Source organism: Aulonocara stuartgranti (assembly GCF_965226115.1).
Source record: "Aulonocara stuartgranti genome assembly, chromosome: 3".
In the NCBI taxonomy this organism is placed as follows: Eukaryota; Metazoa; Chordata; class Actinopteri; order Cichliformes; family Cichlidae; genus Aulonocara; species Aulonocara stuartgranti.
Window position 1 is genome coordinate 3,115,792 of NC_138941.1, and position 24,329 is coordinate 3,140,120.

Below are 24,329 nucleotides of genomic sequence, written 5' to 3' on the forward strand. Positions count from 1 at the left end.
CGGGAAAAGACCCAGGGAAACGAAGTTAACGATAAAAACCCTGAAAACCATTGTTGGATTTATATTTTATCATTGTCATTGTTATTGGGGAATATCTAACCATATATGCTCAGAGGTGTAGAACCAATTGTGTAATGATAGTAGTCTTTAAAGACTTTGTGTGACTCCAGAGTGTTCTGGCATTCACACCCACGTCCTGGGATCATGGGAGAGGTGCTACCTTCTTATTGTTTTGTGGTAGGATGTCTGTTTTAGTCTAAGTGCCTTTTGTTTAGATGAACTGCTGGACTTCCAGACCAGCAGGTTTAGGGAAGTCGTTTATGGGTCACACTCTGACTCCACACACACACACACACACACACACACACACACACACACACACACACACACACACACACACACACCTACATAACATACAGACTGGTACCTTTGTTCACGTGTATGTTAATGAACCTATGTATATTCATGTAACCTCAATAAAAGAGCAGTGTTACGAGGGAACGGACGAGAGCGACTGTGGTCAAGCGAAGGAACGGCATTGGTCCAGTTCTCTCCCGTGCACGAGAAACATAAAGAACTACTCGTGTCTTGGGTGAACCCATTGTGAGATCTAGCCCCACGCTATCATGTGATTTCCTGTGATCAAATGTCCCAGGATGTGAGTGGGTGTTAAGACGTCCATGTCCCTCTTCAAGCAACTTAAAGAAGTCCAGACGCTTTTCTTTCCAAGCTCCTTCAACAACATCATTCATAGAACAGCTTCCAGCTTCTTTTGCTCGGCTACAGTTTGGATGGATTTGCATTTAAAGATGCAACAAGACTAAAATGGTTAGGGTCAGGAGGTCAAAGGTCAGAGCTCCTGTGGGTCTGAGGGCGGCCTCACGCTGGAGAAGGATGAAGGAGTCTGACCTGAGCCAGTGTTTGACATGAACACATCAGCACTGCTGTCAGTGAGCCTAACGACAGCCGTTAGCATCATTTCAGTGTTTCAGTCATAAAAACACTTCCTGTCACTGTGGTGGTTACAGTGACATCATGCAGTTTGTGCTTTGACCTCCAGAGGGCGACAAATCAGCACAGACAGAGAGCTCCATTCAAACTTTGCTGCCATCAGGAATAATTCTTCAAATATAATCATCAGTGTTTGAGCAGTTATGATATCAGGGACAATCTAGACATGTGTGACAATACTGAACATGTCACATGACACACCTCAAACATCATGTGATCCACTCTCAGTCTGCACTTTCATTCATGACTTCAACAGGTTGAAATGAGCTTTGAAGAAACATTCAGTGAAATAAATCTTTCATGGATTCATGTGAGCAGCAGATGAACTTTGTACCAACAACATCTTCAATAACAGAGTCTGAATGAAGCTCAGGTGTTGATGCTGCTCACTGATTGGACGCTTGCTTTCAGCTCTGCTCTCAGTCTTTACTGCACAGGTGAAGGTAGAAAGTGTGACTGGATCTATAGACTGGAAACAGAGAAACATGCTGAACATTTGAAGCTTTGCAGCAGAAATGTTCATGTTACAAATACAGCAGAGCTGATCTGGGATCAGTGTGTTCACACCTGCAGCTACAACAAGGTTTCATGTCTCCACACGTCAGCATGTGAACTTTACTCTGACTCAGTCTGAGCAGTCAGACGGCATATTTTTAAAGTTAACACATCAGCACACACAGAGCTGAGCCCCTCCCACCTGTGCTGAGTTTCAGGTGGAGCCCCGCCTCCTTCCAGGAAGCAGCTCACCTGTGTGTCCGTGTTTAGTGTCCAGGTGTGGAGTGGAGCTTGTTGTTGGTGTGAAGAAACTGTAAGTTTGCTTTGTTTCCTCCTTTAACAGTTTGTCTTTAGGAACTTTACTGTTTGTTCAGCTCGTGTTTGATTTCTTCACACAACAAACTGTGTGTGTTTGTATTTCCGGTCTCTCCATTAAAGTCAGTGTGTAATGTTTCCTGGCTAACATCAGCTGTGTGCAGCTTAGTTCAGCACAAATCTGCCGCTCCATAGTTCACGGTAACGGACTCACAGCTGGACCAACGAGGCCGAGTGTGTCCGCCACTCTGAGCTACGTTCGTGTTTGTGTACTTGTAGTTTGTACTTTGAGTTCACTCAGAGCCCACAGAGGACGCAGCGTACGTGATGACGTCACAGCCCTTTACCTCCTTTACTGTCACTGTGATTAATATTTACACACGAGACACCTGCAGAGCTCTGACGCTAAGCTAGCACACAGCATGCTAACGCTAAGCTAACGCTAAGCTAACACTAAGCTAACGCTAAGAGTTCTTACAGACACGAGTTAAAAAGCTGCTTTTAGTGTGTGATCAGAGTCCAGGACTGAGAGCAGCAGCAGAGCTGATGGATGATGAATTACTGGATGGAAGAAGCTTCTCATTAGCAGTGAATCAGTGTGTGTGCAGTTCTCTGCAAACTCAGCAGCAAGAATTAGTGTGAAGCTTTAACTCTGCTGATCCTCTTTGAATCCTGGATCAGCTGAAAGGTTTAAAATGTTGTTCACATGTGTTGGACTGACTGAAGCTTCCAGTCACAGTGAATCAGTGTGTGTCAGTGAATGCATCGTGTGTGCTTCAGGCTCCATCTAGTGGACTGATAGCAGAGCAGCTGATGGCAGCTTCCTCTGCCTCACACTGCTGTCTGACTGCATCCAGCTGACACTGAGATGAAGCAGGAAAGAAGCAGCTGATATTTGGACAGCACACATGATGAAAGGAGGATTTCAGCTGATGTGCACATGAATGATTTGTGTTTCCTCTGCAGGTAGAAAGTGTGTGTGAGCTGATGTGAATTGAGCAGCATGGATCAGTGTGAGGACAGAGAGGAGGGAGTCCCTCCCTCTAAAAGCACTCTGTGTGGGGAACATGAGAGCCAGACCAAAGCTCAGAGGTGAGATGACCATCTCTAACTGTCCATGACTCTTCTCCATGTCACAGCTCAGCACTCACATCACTGCTGCATCATTATTCACAGGAACCAGCCTGGACCTCCACCCAGCTCTGTGTCCTTACAGAGTGACCGGTCTAAAGGTTGTCCCATTTATTTTAAAGTGCAGCCTGTGTCTGCTGCAGAGAGGTGAGCTGTTAGCAACAGGAACTCTTTGATTAAACTGCTTGATGTTGTTGGATATAAACTACAAACACGTCGTTCCCTCAGTCCCATTTAAACTGTCTTTTAAAACAAGCCTTTGGTTTCTAAACAACTGAAAACCCACTTCAGCAAACAGGAAGTGATCAGAGCGTCCGTCCACTTCCTGTCAGGCCCTGCAAACATTTCATATTGAAGAAAAGTAGTTGATATCTCACATTTTTACTCCACCACATTCAACCATTTTGACATTTTACAGCATGAAACTCTTGTCACATGACTCCTGTTATGTTATAGAGTCATGTGACCACCAGGGAGGGATTTGTATGGATGAAACACATTCAAATCAATCTGATTCATCAATGGAAACATTTTTGGTGTAAATGCAGCAACACTGAAAACGCTGAAGATAAAAACACAACAGATGAAATATGAACAAATCGAGGCTTTGAATACACGTGTGTGTGTTTGAGACACAGAGATAAATGGATTGTGTGTCTGTCCTATTGCTGCATGAGGGTTTTATTGTAGATTTTGTGCGTGTACACTTTTGACCACGAAGGTGTTGAAAGGGCGTAAAACAGTTGGAGGCACCAGAGTGAACACTAGTGCTGTCAGTAGATTAAAACATGACTAATTAATGACACAATCTTCTGTCATTAATCCTGATTAATCACAATTACTTGATCAATAGCTGCAGTTACATTTTTCCAACTTTATATTTAAGCCTGTAACAGACGTTTACACCATATAATGAAGTCAATGCAGAATAAACACAAAGAATGTTAAACGCTTCAATTCAAAGAGACTTTGAATAGTTTTCAGTCTTTAACTCAGCTTCTCTGCTGTAAATACAACTTTGTAACAAACATATATACTAAAAGCTAAGTGTGCACTAATATATAATAATATATAATCTATATTACTGCTGTTAATGAAAATGTTTAATCAGACTCATCACAGGGTTACTGTGGATTCATTTGGATTAATCACCATTAAACATCATTTTTAATGTAAACGAATCAAAGTTCATTTCATGAGCAAACAGACTCGAGAGAAAAGGGCAAATTTACACACTTAACATGTTTATTGAACATGTAAACATTGATTAACCTCCTGAATGAGCCGACCCCCCCAGGGACAGTCCTGCATGCTAATGATGGGCTCTGCTCTGTACCTGCAGGATTCTGTCAGCCACAAACTCCTCAGCTGATCCTGAATCTGAGCCCATCTGTCAAACAATCATTTTCTTCACAGGTCTGTGGAGGTGGCACTGATCCTGCAGCAGTCTAACACTCTCTGTCACTCTTCTTCAAGTCTTTGACACGAGGAACCAAAACTATGTTATTAACAACACTAACAGGTCTGCAGTTTGTCCACTTGGCAGTTGTGTCATCAGTGCTTTGCATTGTTGTGATATTTTAAGCTGGAAGTGCTTCGGTGAAAAGAAAATTCCTTCTGTCACGATGTGCAGAGTCCTTCATGTTGGTCGGCTGGTCCGTCTTGTTATTTTTTTAATGCTCAAACTTTCCATCGGGAGGTCAGTGTGTGTTTGTCATCTTCCATATTGAGCTGATTGGTTCAGATGCCGTCACTAACAGATGTGCTGCACATCTGCACGTGTACAAAGGTAACTCAACTCGGACAAACTGCTCGAAGTGCGTTGATAGAAACATTTCAGGGATTTTGAGTCGTTCTGCATCCAGATGTGTCGTGTTAAAGGTTTTTATCATGTTAATCATGATAACAGATGAACCCCTAACCCTAACCCTACATGTTAATTTTGACAGCACTGGTAACTCCTTTTTAATGTTCTTCTGTCAGATCATTGATTAGACTCGGCTCCAAATACGAGACTCAGAAAACTCAAATGAAAACTCAAATCAAAGCAATGAGAAAAGGACTTCTTGTGTTAGAATGAAAACATATGGAAGTGGTCAGGTTTCAAACACTCGATGAATCTACTGCACAGTTACATTCAGGGACCTTTGGCCTCCTGAGAGCATTAGTTGATGGTTCATCACAGTTTTCTCAAAGTTTCCTCTGAGCTTCTGCAGCATCATCACTTCCATCACTGATGAAAGAAAGTTCATAGAAAACAGAAAATATATCTTCAGAATCTGAGAGTCTAAAACTTGACAGACTTGATTCAGATGAAGTTATTTGAGCAGAAACTCCTGGATCTTTATCCTGTGTTGATCTAATCCTTCATGGTTCCTCCACAGAGTGGAGCAGCAGAGCTCAGAGGTTCCCAGTGGTCAGTCTGCCCAGCAGCATCAAACACAGCTGGACTCCATATTTATGGTCTGTACATGTACAACAACTACTTTATTATTAATAATAATGCATTTATTTATAGGTCCCTTTCAGAACACCAAGGACTCTGTGGACTAAATGGTAAATGGTAAATGGCCTGTATTTATATAGCGCTTTACTAGTCCCTAAGGACCCCAAAGCGCTTTACATATCCAGTCATCCACCCATTCACGCACACATTCATGTCCATGTCCACATAATGACCAAAAGAAAACAAACTTTGAAATCAGACGGTGCAAATGTGATCACAGGGAAACGTTTTAAACATCGAGGCTTTAAACAGAAACCAAAGTGAAACAGTTTGTAGTCGAGATCAGTGGGAATGAAGCTGAATAACTGTTTCTTCAATAACTTTGAGCTCTTAAAAAACAAAAACTAGCTGAAAGTCTGGCTGCTCTTATGAAAAGTACAGAGAAATTATGGGTCGCTCAACACTTGTGCACAATATAAGAGTTTAAATAAATCTGAAGAATAACTCAAAGTCCTACAATCATACTGATAAAGTCATCTACAGCTAACTATCCAAGTGGATTTGTTTAAGACAGCTCCATCTGCTGGTGGCCCTCTGCAGGTGCATGAAAGGGGCGTGTTTATAGTGAAAGTAGTAGAGAAAGTAAACCCCACAGGAAGGAGGAGGACTCTCAGCAGCTTCCAGCTCATATTCAGACATTTGACTTCTCACTGAAAGCAGCAAGTTTGAGTGTCTGTACCTTAGTTAGAAGAGATAACATGTCAGTAGTAATTAGAGTTGATTGAGCAATGCTGTCCTTGTAATGTAGTTTATGATTTTTATGGACAAGTCCAGTTTTTCTGTAGAGCCTCTCAAGTTGGTGACAGCAGCAGTGGAAGTTCACGTGTAAACCAGAGCAGCAAATCAGGTCCAAATGTGTTGTTCACAGTGAGTGGGATCATCATTGGCTGCTATGTTAACCTCCTGCAGCAGGATGTCTTTGGTCAGAGAATGGATAGATCACTAAGTCATTGTTGAGTTTAGGGAGACAGTAGACAGTTGGAGGAGGTTCAGCCAGTTGACACACAGTAGATAAAATAACTGAAGGCAGGAGCAGACACCTGTATGACTTTCCACCTCTCACATAGATTATTTCCCTGGGCAGCGCCACAGGGCTGGTAGATGTAAACAAAGCTGGAGGAGAGGATTGATTCATCTGAGAAAAGTCACAGAGTTGTGTCTTGATGCTCAATCATCCAGGTACGTAAATCCCAAAAAGCTTGATTCTGTTCATCTGGATGTTTTCAGTGGGAGAAACGTTTCATCATCATCAGGTGACTTCTTCAGTCTCAGCTGACTGCAGGTTTCAATCTCATAAACAGGACATTTGTATGACTGAAACCAGCCCACTGAAGGAACAATGGGCTGGGAGGTCAGTTCATTGATCATTGGTACGCATATTGTCAGGACCATTGATCAATGGTTGTTGATCAATGGTCATGAGTCCAGTTCACAGAGAGCTGGGGAATGGCTGCAATCACAGCATGTAAGATGGTGACAGTTGTACCCTTGGGCCCCTCCTCCATTCAGAGATGGTCTTTCCTTTTCACATAAATGGCCTCCTTGACTCCGCCCTCAAACCAGCGTTCACATTTACTCAGGACCTTCTTGATGTGAAGTTCTTCTGCTTCGCTGGCTGCTGTGTCTGTGGGGATGGTGTTTGTTCTGTGTTGTAGTGTCCTGATGACGCCCAGTTTGTGCCCCAGTGGATGATGAGAGTCAAACCTTAAATACTGATCTGTATGCGTAAACAGAGTGAACCTTTAAGACCAGTTGTCTGTACGATCAACTCAGTCACCTGAAACATCTCCAAGTTTCTGGCTTTGATCATCAACCTGTTGGTAGTTCAGCTCTGAACACCAGTGAAATGTTTCTCCCACTGAAATCGCTGCATTCATATGAACAGCATCAACGTTTTGGGATCATGGAGTTGTGGACAAAGTCTCAGTTAATCAGATAAAGTCAAACCTATAATTGGTAAAGAGTTCGCGGATGATATGCCCCTTGATCGTAAAGAAGTGGATGTTGTGTGGACTAAAGTTCAGAGTGGTGGGTCATTCATAAATATTCTGTTCCAGCTGCTGGAGGACAACATCATCACTTTTGTGAAGAACGAGCTGAAGAAGATCCAGAAGGCTCTGAATCCAAATAAGCCCCAGTGCTTGGAGTTTCAGAGGGAGGATGATGAGCAGAGGAGAAACAGCAGAGAGGCATTTGTGAAGATCACAGTGGACTTCCTGAGGAGAATGAAGCAGGAGGAGCTGGCTGACCGTCTGCAGAGACGTAAGAGGATTTATCTAAAGATTTAAGCTGCTGGATAAATGAGAGACTTGTGACACCAGTGTGTTCAGTCATTTCTCAGTGGGTCAGAAATTGTCATCAGCATTTTGTAAAATATGATTGTTAAAGTTGTATTTTTATTATTATTATTATTCAGAACTTCCAGCTGCTGTTTGTCATCGTAACCTTAAATCCACCCTGAAGAAGAAGTTCCAGTGTGTGTTTGAGGGCATCGCTAAAGCAGGAAACCCAACCCTCCTGAATCAGATCTACACAGAGCTCTACATCACAGAGGGAGGGACTGCAGAGGTCAATGATGAACATGAGGTCAGACAGATTGAAACAGCATCCAGGAAACCAGACAGACCAGAAACAACCATCAGACAAGAAGACCTCTTTAAAGCCTCACCTGGAAGAGACGAACCAATCAGAACAGTGCTGACAAAGGGAGTGGCTGGCATTGGGAAAACAGTCTTAACACAGAAATACAGCCTGGACTGGGCTGAAGACAAAGCCAACCAGGACATCCAGTTCATATTTCCATTCACTTTCAGAGAGCTGAATGTGCTGAAAGAGGAAAAGTTCAGCTTGGTGGGACTTGTTCATCACTTCTTTACTGAAACCAAAGAAGCAGGAATCTGCAGCTTTGAAGACTTCCAGGTTGTGTTCATCTTTGATGGTCTGGATGAGTGTCGACTTCCTCTGGACTTCCACAAAACTACAATCCTAACGGACCCTAGAAAGTCCACCTCAGTGGATGTGCTGCTGATAAACCTCATCAGGGGGAAACTGCTTCCCTCTGCTCGCCTCTGGATAACCACACGACCTGCAGCAGCCAATCAGATCCCTCCTGACTGTGTTGGCATGGTGACAGAGGTCAGAGGGTTCACTGACCCACAGAAGGAGGAGTACTTCAGGAAGAGATTCAGAGATGAGGAGCAGGCCAGCAGGATCATCTCCCACATCAAGACATCACGAAGCCTCCACATCATGTGTCACATCCCAGTCTTCTGCTGGATCACTGCTACAGTTCTGGAGGATGTGCTGGAAACCAGAGAGGGAGGACAGCTGCCCAACACCCTGACTGAGATGTACATCCACTTCCTGGTGGTTCAGGCCAAAGTGAAGAAGGTCAAGTATGATGGAGGAGCTGAGACAGATCCACACTGGAGTCCAGAGAGCAGGAAGATGATGGAGTCTCTGGGAAAACTGGCTTTTGATCAGCTGCAGAAAGGAAACCTGATCTTCTATGAATCAGACCTGACAGAGTGTGGCATCGATATCAGAGCAGCCTCAGTGTACTCAGGAGTGTTCACACAGATCTTTAAAGAGGAGAGAGGACTGTACCAGGACAAGGTGTTCTGCTTCATCCATCTGAGTGTTCAGGAGTTTCTGGCTGCTCTTCATGTCCATCTGACCTTCATCAACTCTGGACTCAATCTGCTGGAACAACAACAAACAACATCCCAGAAGTCTGAAACAGGAGATTCTGCAAAGAAACACTTCTACCAGAGTGCTGTGAACAAGGCCTTACAGAGTCCAAATGGACACCTGGACTTGTTCCTCCGCTTCCTCCTGGGTCTTTCCCTGCAGACCAATCAGACTCTCCTACGAGCCCTGATGACACAGACAGGAAGTAGCTCACTGACCAATCAGGAAACAGTCCAGTACATCAAGAAGAATCTCAGTGAGAATCTGTCTGCAGAGAAAAGCATCAATCTGATCCACTGTCTGAATGAACTGAATGATCGTTCTCTAGTGGAGGAGATCCAACAATACAGGACTTCAGGAAGTCTCTCCACAGGTAAACTGTCTCCTGCTCAGTGCTCAGCTCTGACCTTCATCTTACTGTCATCAGAAGAAGATCTGGATGAGTTTGACTTCAAGAAATACTCTGCTTCAGAGGAGGCTCTTCTGAGAATGCTGCCAGTGGTCAAAGCCTCCAACAAAGCTCTGTGAGTAAACATGTTGTCATCGCTTCATTGTTAAAATCATGGGAAATAAATCAGAAATGCTGAGTTCAAAGAGCACTGTAACATTTTTTTAAAATAGTAAATTAAATGATCATCAGTCACTCAGTAAATATATGGTAGTTTTAATGTTTCACTCCAGCATTTCTAAAACACACTTTGTTCTGTAACTCTTATCAAAGGACAATCCAGACCCAGCCTATAAGAACATGAGCTCTGATGCTTCAGCCCCTCTGACAGGTTTATTATCCTCAGCTTGTTCATTTGTCTCCAACTCCAGGAGTTTGGTTGTTTTATTCTAAAGCACAAACTTCACCTTCCAGACTTCACCTACATCTTTTTCTGATGTTCATAATTTAAGTTCAAGTTTGTATCTCACTTTCAGTGCACACCCTCCCTTTTTAAATATAAATCTCTGCTGTGCTGTCATGTTTTCATCCCGTATGGAGGGAGAAACTCGGTCTTCATTACTGAAATTGCCTCTAAGGTCGTGTTTCTTGTCAGTAACCATATGTAACTGTAAGGCTTCCATAACCAGTGTTATCACAGAATTACAGTGGGTTCACTCTGGGTCCTCTACAGTTTCTTCCCACTGTCCACAGACATGCAGTTAGGTTACCTGGTGATCTAAACTTCATGCAGGTGTGAGTGAGAGTGGTTGTCTGTCCCTCTGTGGGCTTAGTGGAAGAGACTGGATGGATCTCTGCTTTGTCTTTGATATATGCTGACAGCAAACATTCTCCATGAAGTCTGCATTTCAGCTCATCTCCTTTATACACACCTTTAACAGGAAGAGTTTTATACAGCTAGTGTTTAAAATCAAGTGTTATTCACAATACACAGGTAATGAGCATGATTATTGAATTACTAAAATTTTCTAAAATAATTGTTTTAGTTAATATTGTATGACAGTGTACACAGAATTATTAGCTCAGTAGGCAGAGTGGTCGCCCCATGATCATAAGGTCAGGGGTCGAATCCACCGAATAGTTACCTTGTGGTACCCCTGAGCAAGGTACCATCAAGGTACCAATCATGTGCACTGGACTGGTAGCACTCATAGTCTCATAGGTTTAAAAAAATTTTTTTAAAAAAGGGTTCAACATATAAACAAATTTAATTTGATCACATATATTGTTTGTTTGTTTTTGTTTTTTTCCTTTCTCTCACAGACTGAGCAGCTGTAACGTCTCAGAGAAAGGCTGTGAAAATTTGTTGTCAGTGGTCAGCTCCCAGTCCTGTAGTCTGAGAGAGCTGGACCTGAGTACCAAGAGCCTGAAGGCTTCAGCAGTAAAGCTTCTGTCTGCTGCAGTGGAGAGTCCACATGCCAAACTGAATGTTCTGAGGTCAGATCAATTTGTATTATGTTTAGTTCTGTTTGTTTATGTGTTTGATGTTTGTTTTTGTTTATGTCTTTATCCAGTTATCCTTGTTTCATAGCATTTTTATTCATTTCAAAGTTAAACAGAAGTTTTACTAACCTGCTCAGCACAAGACAATAAGCTATTGCACCTTGATTACACTTTAACAACAATCTTTATTCATGTTTTTATCTTCAGACTTAACATCTGTGAACTCTCAGAGGAAAACTGTGAAGCTCTGTCCTCAGTTCTCAGCTCACAGTCCTCTAGTCTGACAGAGCTGGACCTGAGTATCAGAAAGCTGCAGGATTCAGGAGTGAAGCTTCTGTCTGCTGGACTACAACGTTTAAACTGTAAACTGAATACTCTGAGGTCAGATCAGAAAACATTTAGTTTTTAGAATTATTAATTAAAGTTCATACATATGTTGTAGTATCTTAGTATGTTTATGTTTCCTTTAAAAATAGAAAGTCAACATTTAATGTTGTGAAATGTATTAACAAACTCTACATGAGTACTTGTTTTATAGATTGTCTTTTATTTTTCAGACTGAGTGGCTGTAACCTGTCAGAGAGAAGCTGTGAAGCTCTGTCCTCAGTCCTCAGCTCCCAGTCCTCCAGTCTGAGAGAGCTGGACCTGAGTAACTCTGACCTGCAGGATTCAGGAGTGAAGCTTCTGTCTGCTGGACTAAAGAGTTCACAGTGTGCAGTGGAAACTCTCAGGTCAGGATTCAAACTTTTCCACAGATGATCATTTGAAATGTTATTTATATTATTGTATAAACAGGTAACTTTTACAGCTGTCAAGTGAACTTTTATTTACATTTGAGTGGATAATTGGACTCTGAATTACTAAAAGTTGTTATAGTCATGTCTTTGTTTATTTAAAAAAATACTTCATGCACTGCCTAATTTAAAGATTTAGGCTCCTTTGGACCCATAATATATATATTTGATTTCTTTGTGAATGAAATTAGGAGGATATTGGCGACTGCTGATTGGCTCGCTGTTTGTTTTTTATTCACAGTACTTAATTTTAAAGGCTGATTTCTCAAAATGAGATGTTTATCTTTTCTTCTACAACACGTGGAGCCACCAAATCTTCTTGCTTGATTTATTCATTACAGTTTGATTTAAAGAATATTAGACTCGTAACATAATAAATATATTTATTTCACTTCTTCTTGAGAGAAAGAAAGGGATGACTGGGTGAACTCCAGTGGTTCATCCCAGCAGAGAGAGCGGCACACTGGGCTGCAAATGATCACAGTAGTAATGGCCATAGTTTGATAAAACAGGCAGTCTTACCCTGTAGATAATACAGGGTTCTGGTGCCGATGTGGGGGAGGGGAGTCGCCCGGTACTAACTACATACTACTAACTACCTCATCCAGATGTCTTCCCTACTAAACCTGATAAGAAGTAACTGCAGTAGCCTTATAGGTCAAATCAGTTTCACCTGTTAAAGTTAGCTCCACTATTAATTAGGGGTGGGGGAAAAAATCGATACTGTGTAGTATCGTGATATTTTGTTTGCTAATAATGTATCGATACAGGGACAGCAGAAATCTATATTTTGTTACAAACAATTTTTTCTCTGAAGTCAACATGCTCTGGAGTCAGAGCATGTTGACTTCAGAGCATGTTGATCCTTTTTCTGAGCAACAATCCTGACATTCCTTCACTGTCCAAATGTGTTTAACTTTTTTTTTGGCAGCAATAAACATGACAGTTTACTTATTTTAATTTAAGACATGTTTAATTTTAATTAAGTTTGAAACTTTTTTATTTAATGTAAAATTATATATTTTTTTAAATTTACTTTCAAATTCTTCAGTTGCTGAAGGGGCTGCATAGTTTTCATAAATTGCATAGTTCAGAATAGCTATAATTGTACCAGATGGTTGCATTCAGTTAAGTTGGACTAGACTGTAATACAAACCGTTCAGTTTGTCAACAATAAAACTGACTGAAATGAGAGAAAGACTGAGTGTGAGACTTTGATATTAGATAAAATGAATATTGATAAAGTTTACCTTTATGTGCAGAATTTAAATATCGCAAAATATTTTAAAAAATCGCAATAATATCATATCGTGCGTTAAGTATTGTGATAATATCGTATCGCGAGTTGTATGGTGATTCCCACCTCTACTATTAATGGTGTCACTTGTTATTTCTGGGATGAGTTTAGTAGCCTGAACAGCTGCTTAAAGGAAAGTAATTAAATAATAAAAATAACCTAAGTCCGGGGGAACCTGCAAGAGCTGTTTGCACAAAGAATAATGCTCAGACTTTGAGGTTTTATCGTTTTACACAAGGTTTAAAAATGAATGTCCACAATTGAATTGCAGAAATTGTTATTGAGCTAATACTGATGTAGTTGTTATCTTTGGTAAGGAGAGGTTGGAGGAAGGATGAGCACAGTCAGGCCTAAAGATGCTCTTAATAATAATAATAATGGATTGCATTTATATAGCGCTTTTCGAGACCCTCAAAGACCCTTTACAATCCCACTACAGGGAGTGCAGAATTATTAGGCAAGTTGTATTTTTGAGGAATAATTTTATTATTGAACAACAACCATGTTCTCAATGAACCCAAAAAACTCATTAATATCAAAGCTGAATGTTTTTGGAAGTAGTTTTTAGTTTGTTTGTAGTTTGAGCTATTTTAGGGGGATATCTGTGTGTGCAGGTGACTATTACTGTGCAGAATTATTAGGCAACTTAACAAAAAACAAATATATACCCATTTCATTTATTTATTTTTACCAGTGACACCAATATAACATCTCCACATTCACAAATATACATTTCTGACATTCAAAAACAAAACAAAAACAAATCAGCGACCAATATAGCCACCTTTCTTTGCAAGGACACTCAAAAGCCTGCCATCCATGGATTCTGTCAGTGTTTTGATCTGTTCACCATCAACATTGCGTGCAGCAGCAACCACAGCCTCCCAGACACTGTTCAGAGAGGTGTACTGTTTTCCCTCCTTGTAAATCTCACATTTGATGATGGACCACAGGTTCTCAATGGGGTTCAGATCAGGTGAACAAGGAGGCCATGTCATTAGTTTTTCTTCTTTTATACCCTTTCTTGCCAGCCACGCTGTGGAGTACTTGGACGCGTGTGATGGAGCATTGTCCTGCATGGAAAATCATGTTTTTCTTGAAGGATGCAGACTTCTTCCTGTACCACTGCTTGAAGAAGGTGTCTTCCAGAAACTGGCAGTAGGACTGGGAGTTGAGCTTGACTCCATCCTCAACCCGAAAAGGCCCCACAAGCTCATCTTTGATGATACCAGCCCAAACCAGTACTCCACCTCCACCTTGCTGGCGTCTGAGTGGGACTGGAGCTCTCTGCCCTTTACCAATCCAGCCACGGGCCCATCCATCTGGCCCATCAAGACTCACTCTCATTTCATCAGTCCATAAAACCTTAGAAAAAACAGTCTTGAGATATTTCTTGGCCCAGTCTTGACATTTCAGCTTGTGTGTCTTGTTCAGTGGTGGTCGTCTTTCAGCCTTTCTTACCTTGGCCATGTCTCTGAGTATTGCACACCTTGTGCTCTTGGGCACTCCAGTGATGTTGCAGCTCCAAAATATGGCCAAACTGGTGGCAAGTGGCATCTTGGCAGCTGCACGCTTGACTTTTCTCAGTTCATGGGCAGTTATTTTGCGCCTTGGTTTTTCCACACGCTTCTTGCGACCCTGTTGACTATTTTGAATGAAACGCTTGATTGTTCGATGATCACGCTTCAGAAGCTTTGCAATTTTGAGACTGCTGCATCCCTCTGCAAGATATCTCACTATTTTTGACTTTTCTGAGCCTGTCAAGTCCTTCTTTTGACCCATTTTGCCAAAGGAAAGGACGTTACCTAATAATTATGCACACCTGATATAGGGTGTTGATGTCATTAGACCACACCCCTTCTCATTACAGAGATGCACATCACCTAATATGCTTAATTGGTAGTAGGCTTTCGAGCCTATACAGCTTGGAGTAAGACAACATGCATGAAGAGGATGATGTGGACAAAATACTCATTTGCCTAATAATTCTGCACTCCCTGTATTCATTCACTCTCACATTCACACACTGGTGGAGGTAAGCTACAGTTGTAGTGGTAGGTTAGGTTTTGCCCAAGGACAAAATGACCAAGACAGAGAGAGCTGGCTCATCAGACAGACAAGCTCATCTTGTAACCTACTGGTTCGCTGGTCAGCACACCAGCTGACTAGCGAACCGGCTAACTAGCACACCAGCTAACTAGCACACCAGCTAACTAGCACACCGGCTAAATAGCAAATCAGCTAACTGGCAGACCAGCTAACGGCAGCCACAAGCTGAAGGACGATTAAATGTAGTGGAGATATCAGAGATGACACTGGTGTGTCCGATTCACTCTTTAGCACTCTGGTCACTCCGGTGTGTCAGCCAGAACACCACTGAAGGCCAAATGATCCCAGCATGTGGAATAAAGAGCTTAAGGTTTGGTTTGAGACACTTTATTCTTTCACTGATTGATTCTTGCGGCTGTGATCATGTGTGTGGTTTCTTACAAAAAGGAAGTACACAATACAAATACATGACAAATAAGATGAATAGATAAGATACATATCCAGTTATATGCATACGTCGGTATAGCTAACATAACCATTGATAAGGTCAAAGATCACAGTACTATAATGCAGTAATGTTAAACACAAAGGTGTATATCTACATAAATCTGTCCTATCAGTGATCAGGGTACTGTAGTATACTTCCACTACATAAACTATAGAAACTAAACGACATTAGTGTGACTTTAAGTTACCATCAGTACAGACGAACTGATGGTAGTTGTACAAAATAAAGGCATTGCAATTATTGTGAAGGGCTTCTGGTTAAACTAAGATCAGCTGATTACCTCATAACAAATTGTTTGCTATAGAACGCAGCTCCCACTCTTCATTAATATCATGTACTGTAACTTCCAAGTAACCATGGTTACCCAGCCACGCCCAGTAGTCTCCAGAGAGACCAACAGCTGGTGCACGTTGTAACGCCGTGGCTTTCATAGTCTCTCCTTTTTCTACAGCTCATGTGTTCTTCTTGTGATGGTGCGTCTTGAGGGAGGCTCATACATGCCGTCATTTGTTCATCCTAAGAACGTTCCTCAGACCGACTTCTTCAACAACACTAATCGGCCTGCAGTTTGTAGCTACTCACTTCACTGTGGTGTTTGTTAGCTTGTCTTTCTTTGGTTTTATCCTGACTCCTCCCACAAGCTGATCCTACGTAGTCTGCCCAAGCCTCCCACCTCTGTTTGTTTGGGTGGTTTGTTTGCTGCCATCAACAGCGTGTAATGCATTTAAGTGATACTTCAGACATGAAGTACTGCGACAATAAAAAACTCAACTTTGCTTAAAAATAACTTTAGTTGTATCAACACTGCCCTCTGGAATAATTAGACTTTGGTGACAAACTGATGTGATCTCCATGTTTCCTTTGTTGGACTGTGGGCGAGTGTCAGAACTGAATGTACTGAGTAACATGTGGAGTTTAAATATGTGTCAGTTCCAGTTTTAGAGCTCTAAAGTGCAGCTATCATGTTAGGAATATGTTAGGAATAGACAGGAACACTGAGCACACTGAGGTCAAATCTTTATTTATCCAGTTCATCTGTAGGCTGAGCTCAGTCCATCCATTTAGTGAAATGATGTTTAACACTGGAATTCCCAGCTTCTACCGTTCTACCTTTAAAAGCCGGAGAGCAGTCAAGTCAAGAAGGCTTCTACCTGAGACCCCCGCGGAGTCATCATTTTGCGTTTCTACCTTTAAAAGCCGGAGAGCAGTCAAATGCTGGAAGTGGAAGCTAAATTGGCTAGTCATTCATATGTATATTGGGTCGTTACCTAGGAATTCTGGAGGGAGGGGATTGGGGGAGAAATCAACACACATGAGTCTAGGTCCTTTGTTGCTGACATTTATTGATAAAAACAGTAGTTTCATTTCATGTTATTTCCTTTTTCATTTCAAGCAAGGAAGTGGATGTAGTTAGTAAGTAAGATATTTCAGACATTATTCTGACACAGAGGAGGAGATACTGGAATTATAATTAGTATCTATGCATGCATTTGTGATTTTGTTTGACCTTCCCATTGCTCACAATTTGAATTTGTTCACACTGCAGATGAGTGTCTCAGTCCCCAAACAAGCTCTCTTTTTCGGTGGAGAAGCAGTCTCCTCATCCGCAGTGAGTGTGGAGAAATCAACACACATGAGTCTAGGTCCTTTGTTGCTGACATTTATTGATAAAAACAGTAGTTTCATTTCATGTTATTTCCTTTTTCATTTCAAGCAAGGAAGTGGATGTAGTTAGTAAGTAAGATATTTCAGACATTATTCTGACACAGAGGAGGAGATACTGGAATTATAATTAGTATCTATGCATGCATTTGTGATTTTGTTTGACCTTCCCATTGCTTACAGTACAAAAAACCAACCATTTGTACACATATGTACTAATAATAATAAAAAGTGAGTGCAACACTGCAACCCATCACCCCGTCGTTCAGTGGTCGTTGATCAGTGGTCCATTGTGGCACCATTCAGAGCACTGGTACAATAGTACCAGCAAGATATGGGAAGACATTGCAAATGTACTTGGATTTTAGGTTGCAAGCCACCCAAAACTTGATCCCAAACTTGTCAGGTTTACTTGCAATATACTGCAGGAAACCCGTCACCCCGTCGTTCTGTGGTCCATTGTGGCACCACTGATCAACGACCACTGAACGACGGGGTGACGGGTTGCATTGTTATGTGGTCACACCCCCGTCGTTGATCAGTGGTCCATTGTGGCACCATTCAGAGCACTGGTACAATAGTACCAGCAAGATATGGGAAGACATTGCAAATGTACTTGGATTTTAGGTTGCAAGCCACCCAAAACTTGATCCCAAACTTGTCAGGTTTACTTGCAATATACTGCAGGAAACCCGTCACCCCGTCGTTCTGTGGTCCATTGTGGCACCACTGATCAACGACCACTGAACGACGGGGGTGTGACCCCGCTGATCAGTGTGACCTGACCCCACTGATCAATTGTGATCAAGGGTATATATATGATACAATCTCACTGCACTTAGCCTAACCCTTCATTGCCCTGAAGAATCCTGTGGTGTACGGACCTCCTCTCCAAGGAAAGAAAATGCAGAGAAGACTCACCACCCAGCAGGCGTTGGAAATGATCCTGGCGGAAGTCGACCCTTGTGACTCGGATGGAGAAGACCTAGAAGTTCAGCCGGATTCGGACTCAGAGCTGTCTGATCAGTCTTCCGGTTAGTTTCATTTCATGTTATTTCCTTTTTCATTTCAAGCAAGGAAGTGGATGTAGTTAGTAAGTAAGATATTTCAGACATTATTCTGACACAGAGGAGGAGATACTGGAATTATAATTAGTATCTATGCATGCATTTGTGATTTTGTTTGACCTTCCCATTGCTCACAATTTGAATTTGTTCACACTGCAGATGAGGAGACTGCTTCTCCACCGAAAAAGAGAGCTTGTTTGGGGACTGAGACAGCGAAAGATGGCACAGTGTGGCGTGAAGAACATGTGGGGACCCGTCTCCCTTTCACCCCTATAGAACCGTACGCTGCAGATGGAGAGCCAACGGCTAAGGCCAGGAGAAGTATCTTGAGTCGCCTTCAGAGCTTCCTGTGTTTCATCACTCTTGACATGCTTCGTAGCATTCAAGAATGGACTATTCAACATGCACAGCAAACGGAGCATGTTTGTTGGTTCATGGACCTCCCTGAACTAATGGCATTTATTGCTATTGTCATCTTGCGGGGGGTTTACAGGGTTCCATCTGTAAATGACTGCTGGTCAGCAAACCTGGGAAACCCACAGATAATTGGAACTATGGCACGAAACCGCTTCCAAGACATCATGCAACACCTACGCTTTGATGACAAGTCCACCCGCTGTGATCGAGCAAAGACTGATAAGTTCGCAGCAATTTCCAGTGTGTGGGGATCATTTGTCACCAACTGCATCACGTGCTACAACCCTGGTCTACATATCACCATCAATGAACAGCTTTTCCCATCAAAAACTCGGTGCAGTTTCCTGCAGTATATTGCCAGTAAACCGGACAAGTTTGGGATCAAGTTTTGGGTGGCTTGCGACCTAAAATCCAAGTACATTTGCAATGTCTTCCCATATCTTGGCAAGGACCCCAATCGTCCCACTGGGGAGAGACTTTCCGAAAATGTAGTTATGAGGCTGATGGAACCATTCCTGGACAAGGGCAGAAATGTTACCACTGACAATTTTTTCACATCGCTTTCACTTGCGCAAAAACTTCTTAGACGGAAAACCACCATCCTCGGCACAGTCAACAAGATTCGCAGGGAAATTCCTCAATCCACTAGACAGACAGATCGCAATGAATTCACCACTCAGGTATGTTGCAGGTCTTTTGTGGTTCTATGTTTATGTGTTTCATTGTGTGTAAAAGGGCTATGGAATTAACAATTTATCTTATTTCTTAGGTGTTTTCAACCTCTGCTGCCACGCTGACGGCGTATGCGGCCAAACGGAAGAAGACAGTATATATTCTTAGCAGCATGCACAGCGTGGTTCAGACCGAAAACACTACCAAAAGGAAGCCAAACACTGTCACCCTTTACAACAAGACAAAGTGTGGCGTGGATGTGATGGACCAGATGGTTCGGGAGTACACTGTCCGCAAAGGAACACGGCGCTGGCCAGTTGCCGTGTTTTATAACATGATTGACATGGCAGCACTGAATGCACATGTGCTGTATCAAGAATGCACCGGGACGAAGGAAAGACGGGTGGACTTCCTGGTAGCCCTTGCAACCGAATTGGCTCACTCTCATGTAGCTGCGAAGAAGGAAAGAAAAGAACAGTTGCTTCGGACACAACCCTCCACACCGAGCCCTGGAAAAAGGGCCACGTGTCAGGTCAAACACAGATGCAAAAAAAATCAGGCCACTGTGCGATGTGTTCACTGCTACAGGTACACATGTGGTAAATGCAGGCGACAGATACCGTGGCAGTGCCAGGATTGTGAGTGATTGCTGAAAATGTTGTAATGTACTCACTCAATTTTTGTTATTATTTGTAAACATGTGTACAAACGGTTGGTTTTTTTTCTATTTTCATCAATAAATGTCAGCAACAAAGGACCTACATGTGTGTTGAGTTCTCCCTAAGATGGCATACTGAAACACTCCAAGTGTTTGCAAGTAAACCTGACAAGTTTGGGATCAAGTTTTGGGTGGCTTGCAACCTAAAATCCAAGTACATTTGCAATGTCTTCCCATATCTTGCTGGTACTATTGTACCAGTGCTCTGAATGGTGCCACAATGGACCACTGATCAACGACCACTGAACGACGGGGTGACGGGTTGCAGTGTTGCACTCACTTTTTATTATTATTAGTACATATGTGTACAAATGGTTGGTTTTTTGTACTGTAAGCAATGGGAAGGTCAAACAAAATCACAAATGCATGCATAGATACTAATTATAATTCCAGTATCTCCTCCTCTGTGTCAGAATAATGTCTGAAATATCTTACTTACTAACTACATCCACTTCCTTGCTTGAAATGAAAAAGGAAATAACATGAAATGAAACTACTGTTTTTATCAATAAATGTCAGCAACAAAGGACCTAGACTCATGTGTGTTGATTTCTCCACACTCACTGCGGATGAGGAGACTGCTTCTCCACCGAAAAAGAGAGCTTGTTTGGGGACTGAGACACTCATCTGCAGTGTGAACAAATTCAAATTGTGAGCAATGGGAAGGTCAAACAAAATCACAAATGCATGCATAGATACTAATTATAATTCCAGTATCTCCTCCTCTGTGTCAGAATAATGTCTGAAATATCTTACTTACTAACTACATCCACTTCCTTGCTTGAAATGAAAAAGGAAATAACATGAAATGAAACTACTGTTTTTATCAATAAATGTCAGCAACAAAGGACCTAGACTCATGTGTGTTGATTTCTCCCCCAATCCCCTCCCTCCAGAATTCCTAGGTAACGACCCAATATACATATGAATGACTAGCCAATTTAGCTTCCACTTCCAGCATTTGACTGCTCTCCGGCTTTTAAAGGTAGAAACGCAAAATGATGACTCCGCGGGGGTCTAAGGTACTACCCCGAAATGACTGCTCTCCGGGGGTGTAAGTGTTAAAGGTCTCCTTGTTCTGTGAGCGTGCACAGATCCTGAAGCAGAAAGCCTGGGTTAACAGAGAAATGATCATCACTGTGATGATGCTCACCATCTCTGACTGGGATTTGAGGTTTTGTCAAAGCAGCAAAGAAAGCCTGGCTATGTTGGACTGGGTGTGGAAGCAGCTCCCAGTTTGAGTTCAGGAGACAGACACCCTCTCTACTTTGACGATCAGCTTCAAACTTTCCTTTTTGATAAAGCTTATAGTTCGAGCTGGATCAGGTGACCCTGAACCATCACTTAGTTATGCTGCTATAGAGATGGATAACAGATGGATTGTTGTTTTGTGTGTCTGCAGTCTGTCAGGCTGTCTGATCACAGAGGAAGGCTGTACTTCTCTGGCCTCAGCTCTGACCTCCAACCCCTCCCATCTGAGAGAGCTGGACCTGAGCTACAATCATCCAGGTCCCTCAGGAATGAAGCTTCTGTCGGCTGGACTGAAGGATCCAGGCTGGAGACTGGACACTCTCAGGTATGGAGAGAATGTCTGATATAGGAGGAAGAGCTGGAATCATTTCCTGTGTCTTTCACTCACTTCCTGTTTGTTTCCTGCAGATGAGACATGAACAATCACACATGCAGGAATATTTTCAGGGACAGACACACTAGTCTAGCTGGATAGTACATGGATATTTATGTAGGGGGTCTTCAAGGAGTCTGTTTGCAGGAACATTAATGATAACTGATAAGTCATGTTGAGAGTTTCATTAAAAGTAGACTTACAGTTAGGTAATATTTGGACAGAGACAACATTTTGTAACTTTAGATACAAGTATCAGCCATGTGTGTGTTTCCCATGCTGTATGTCCACAGTCACAGTGACAGTCAGTGACACTGACAGAAGGATGAAACAAGGCTGTGAATCATTTCAGTCTGTGTGTGTGACAAAGAGGCAGACAGGAGCAGCTAACATTTGGAAATGGAAGCTTACTGGAAACACTACATTCACGGCTGAATTCACAATAGATTTGTTCTCAAGTGCACATTTAGCAGCTAATGCTAATACTGTTTTCCCTTCGCTTTCTACAGCAGCTATTGCTAAGTAGGCCACTTTGCTCCGCTAAGGATTTGTGTGACCATGATGGAGACTCTGATAAGCTAATGCTGCTAAGCTAATGCTGTTTATGGGCCCTGTTAGAATCAATATTTCATTCTCATTCTGTTGTTTGAGAACAATATTAACGTTTCACATCATTATAACACAAGAGAAAAGGGTATTGGCATTAGCTACTAGTGCTTATTCACCTCAAATTACCTTTAGCTGCTAATGGCAGCCTACTTAGCATTAACTCCTCACTAATATAATGCTAATTTACATCAAATTAGCATTAACTGCTCATATTGTTATAAGGAAAGAGAAAACGGTATTAGCATTTGCTGCTAATAATTATTCACCCCTAATTAGAATAAGCCGCTAAAAGCAGCCAACTTAGCATTAATTCCTCACTTTGTTGTTACCCAACGGAAAAGAGTATTAGTATTAGCTACTATCATTTTTAATAAGTAAGAGAAAACAGTATTAGCAGTAGCGCATAATGCTAATTCACGTCAACGTAGTATTAGTTAATAATGGCAGTCTACTTAGCATTAACTCCTCACTAATGTGATGCTAATTCACATTAAATTAGCTTTAGCATTAGCTGCTAGCATCAGCCTACCTAGCACTAGCTGCTCACATTGTTAAAAGGGAAGAGAATACGATATTAGCATTAGCTGGTAATATTTATTCACCCCTAATTAGAATTAGCCACTAATGGCAGCATACTTAGCGTTAACTCCTCACATCGTTGTAATGCAAATGAGGCAAACTTGCATTAAATTAGACTGCTGTTATTAGCTAATGCTATTTAGCAGTAGCTGCTCACATTGTTATAAAGCAAAGGAAAACGATATGAGCATTAGGTTCTAATGCGTATTTGCCTTAAATTAGACGTAGGTGCTAATGGCAGCCTACTTAGCATTAGCAGCTCAGATGTTATAATGCTAGGAAAAAGAGTGTTAGCATTAGCCGTTCACATTGTTATAAAGTTAAGGGAAATAGTGTTAGCATTAGCTACTCACATTTTTAAAAAAAGTAAGTGTTAGCATTAGTGCATAATGCTAATTCATGTCAAATTAGCATTAGTTAATAACGGCAGCCTATTTAGCATTAGCAGATAATGTTGACCTTGGCCCACTGGAAAAGTTAAGAACTAAAGATTTAGGAGTGTTTCTCGATAGCTCTTTCTCGTTTGAGAAACAAATGAATTCTGTTATTAAAACCAGCTGTAAGGTTTATATTGTTGATTGTCATTGATGCTTAGAAATATTTACTCATATATGCTTAGAGTTGTATAATCGATTGCATGATGATAGAGGTTTGATCCTGAGTAGTCTGTAAAGACTCTGTGTGCCTTCCAGAGTGCTCTGGCATGCACACACCACTTGGGGCCATGAGAGAGGTCGTACCCTCTCTTACTGATTTATGGTGTAGGACAGGGGTCTCAAACTCAATTTAGCTGGGGGCCGCTGCAGGCAGAGTCTGGGTGAGGCTGGGCCGCATTAGGTTTTCTACAAGAAAGGCATGGTTAAAAAATTCCAATCTTCTCAAATCTCTTTATTTTTATTTTTTAACACAAAATATGAAAAATAAATAAACAAATTAAGAATTAATAAGAAAATAAATCAATCTGTAATACATAAATAAAATAATAATAAGATGTTTTTAGTCAGTGAACTTGTGTGTATCTTTCAGGCTTCTATATCTGCTGTATTTAGATTGAAATGTCTGTATTAACAGTTCTATAACCTTCTTCTGAACATGAATGGAACACTGGAGAAAATGAACTGTTCTTCTGAACATGGCTTCTCTTGCCTACTCCTTGCTGCTAGAGACCTGGCAGCGTTTCCTCTCGCATAGCCGAGCCAGATTTGGCCTGAGGGAGGAAGCAGTTGCGACCCTCAGTATGTCTTGAAGATGATCATCTGTAAGTCTGGACCTGTACTTGGACTTATTGAAGTTC

At 41.7% G+C, this 24,329-nt stretch overlaps 2 protein-coding genes across 3 annotated transcripts in view; both read left to right on the forward strand.

Annotated features, from left to right (window-relative positions):
* The window catches only part of LOC309702399 (uncharacterized protein), a 162,972-nt gene that overhangs the window by 132,371 nt on the left and 6,272 nt on the right, over positions 1–24,329 (forward strand). The window contains exons 7-15 of the mRNA XM_082527116.1: positions 2,788–2,913; positions 2,998–3,099; positions 5,337–5,415; positions 7,516–7,720; positions 7,875–9,672; positions 10,860–11,033; positions 11,247–11,420; positions 11,597–11,770; positions 21,626–21,799. Of these exons, the coding sequence (XP_082383242.1) occupies positions 2,825–2,913; positions 2,998–3,099; positions 5,337–5,415; positions 7,516–7,720; positions 7,875–9,672; positions 10,860–11,033; positions 11,247–11,420; positions 11,597–11,770; positions 21,626–21,799 (2,969 nt within the window). The 5' untranslated portion in view covers positions 2,788–2,824. The remainder of the gene's footprint in view (positions 1–2,787; positions 2,914–2,997; positions 3,100–5,336; positions 5,416–7,515; positions 7,721–7,874; positions 9,673–10,859; positions 11,034–11,246; positions 11,421–11,596; positions 11,771–21,625; positions 21,800–24,329) is intronic.
* On the forward strand, positions 16,767–20,262 carry LOC309702268 (piggyBac transposable element-derived protein 4-like). 2 transcript variants are annotated; one of them, XM_082526851.1, is made up of 4 exons: positions 16,767–17,296; positions 18,192–18,383; positions 18,576–19,513; positions 19,603–20,262. In XM_082526851.1, exons 2-4 carry the CDS (start codon positions 18,254–18,256, stop codon positions 20,149–20,151), a joined length of 1,617 nt encoding a protein of 538 aa, XP_082382977.1. In that variant the 5' UTR covers positions 16,767–17,296; positions 18,192–18,253; the 3' UTR covers positions 20,152–20,262. The 2 variants fall into 2 exon arrangements, with proteins under 2 accessions (XP_082382977.1, XP_082382976.1); XM_082526850.1 differs by having other exon boundaries at positions 18,215–18,383.

Bases quoted from the DNA above. Each gene is read 5' to 3' on its own strand.
- LOC309702268 (XM_082526850.1), top strand. From the start codon at position 17,168: ATGCATGCATTTGTGATTTTGTTTGACCTTCCCATTGCTCACAATTTG. The intron at 17,297-18,214 runs GTGAGTGTGGAG...ATTGCCCTGAAG, and splicing joins AAGCAGTCTCCTCATCCGCA to AATCCTGTGGTGTACGGACC. The intron at 19,514-19,602 runs GTATGTTGCAGG...CTTATTTCTTAG, and splicing joins GCAATGAATTCACCACTCAG to GTGTTTTCAACCTCTGCTGC.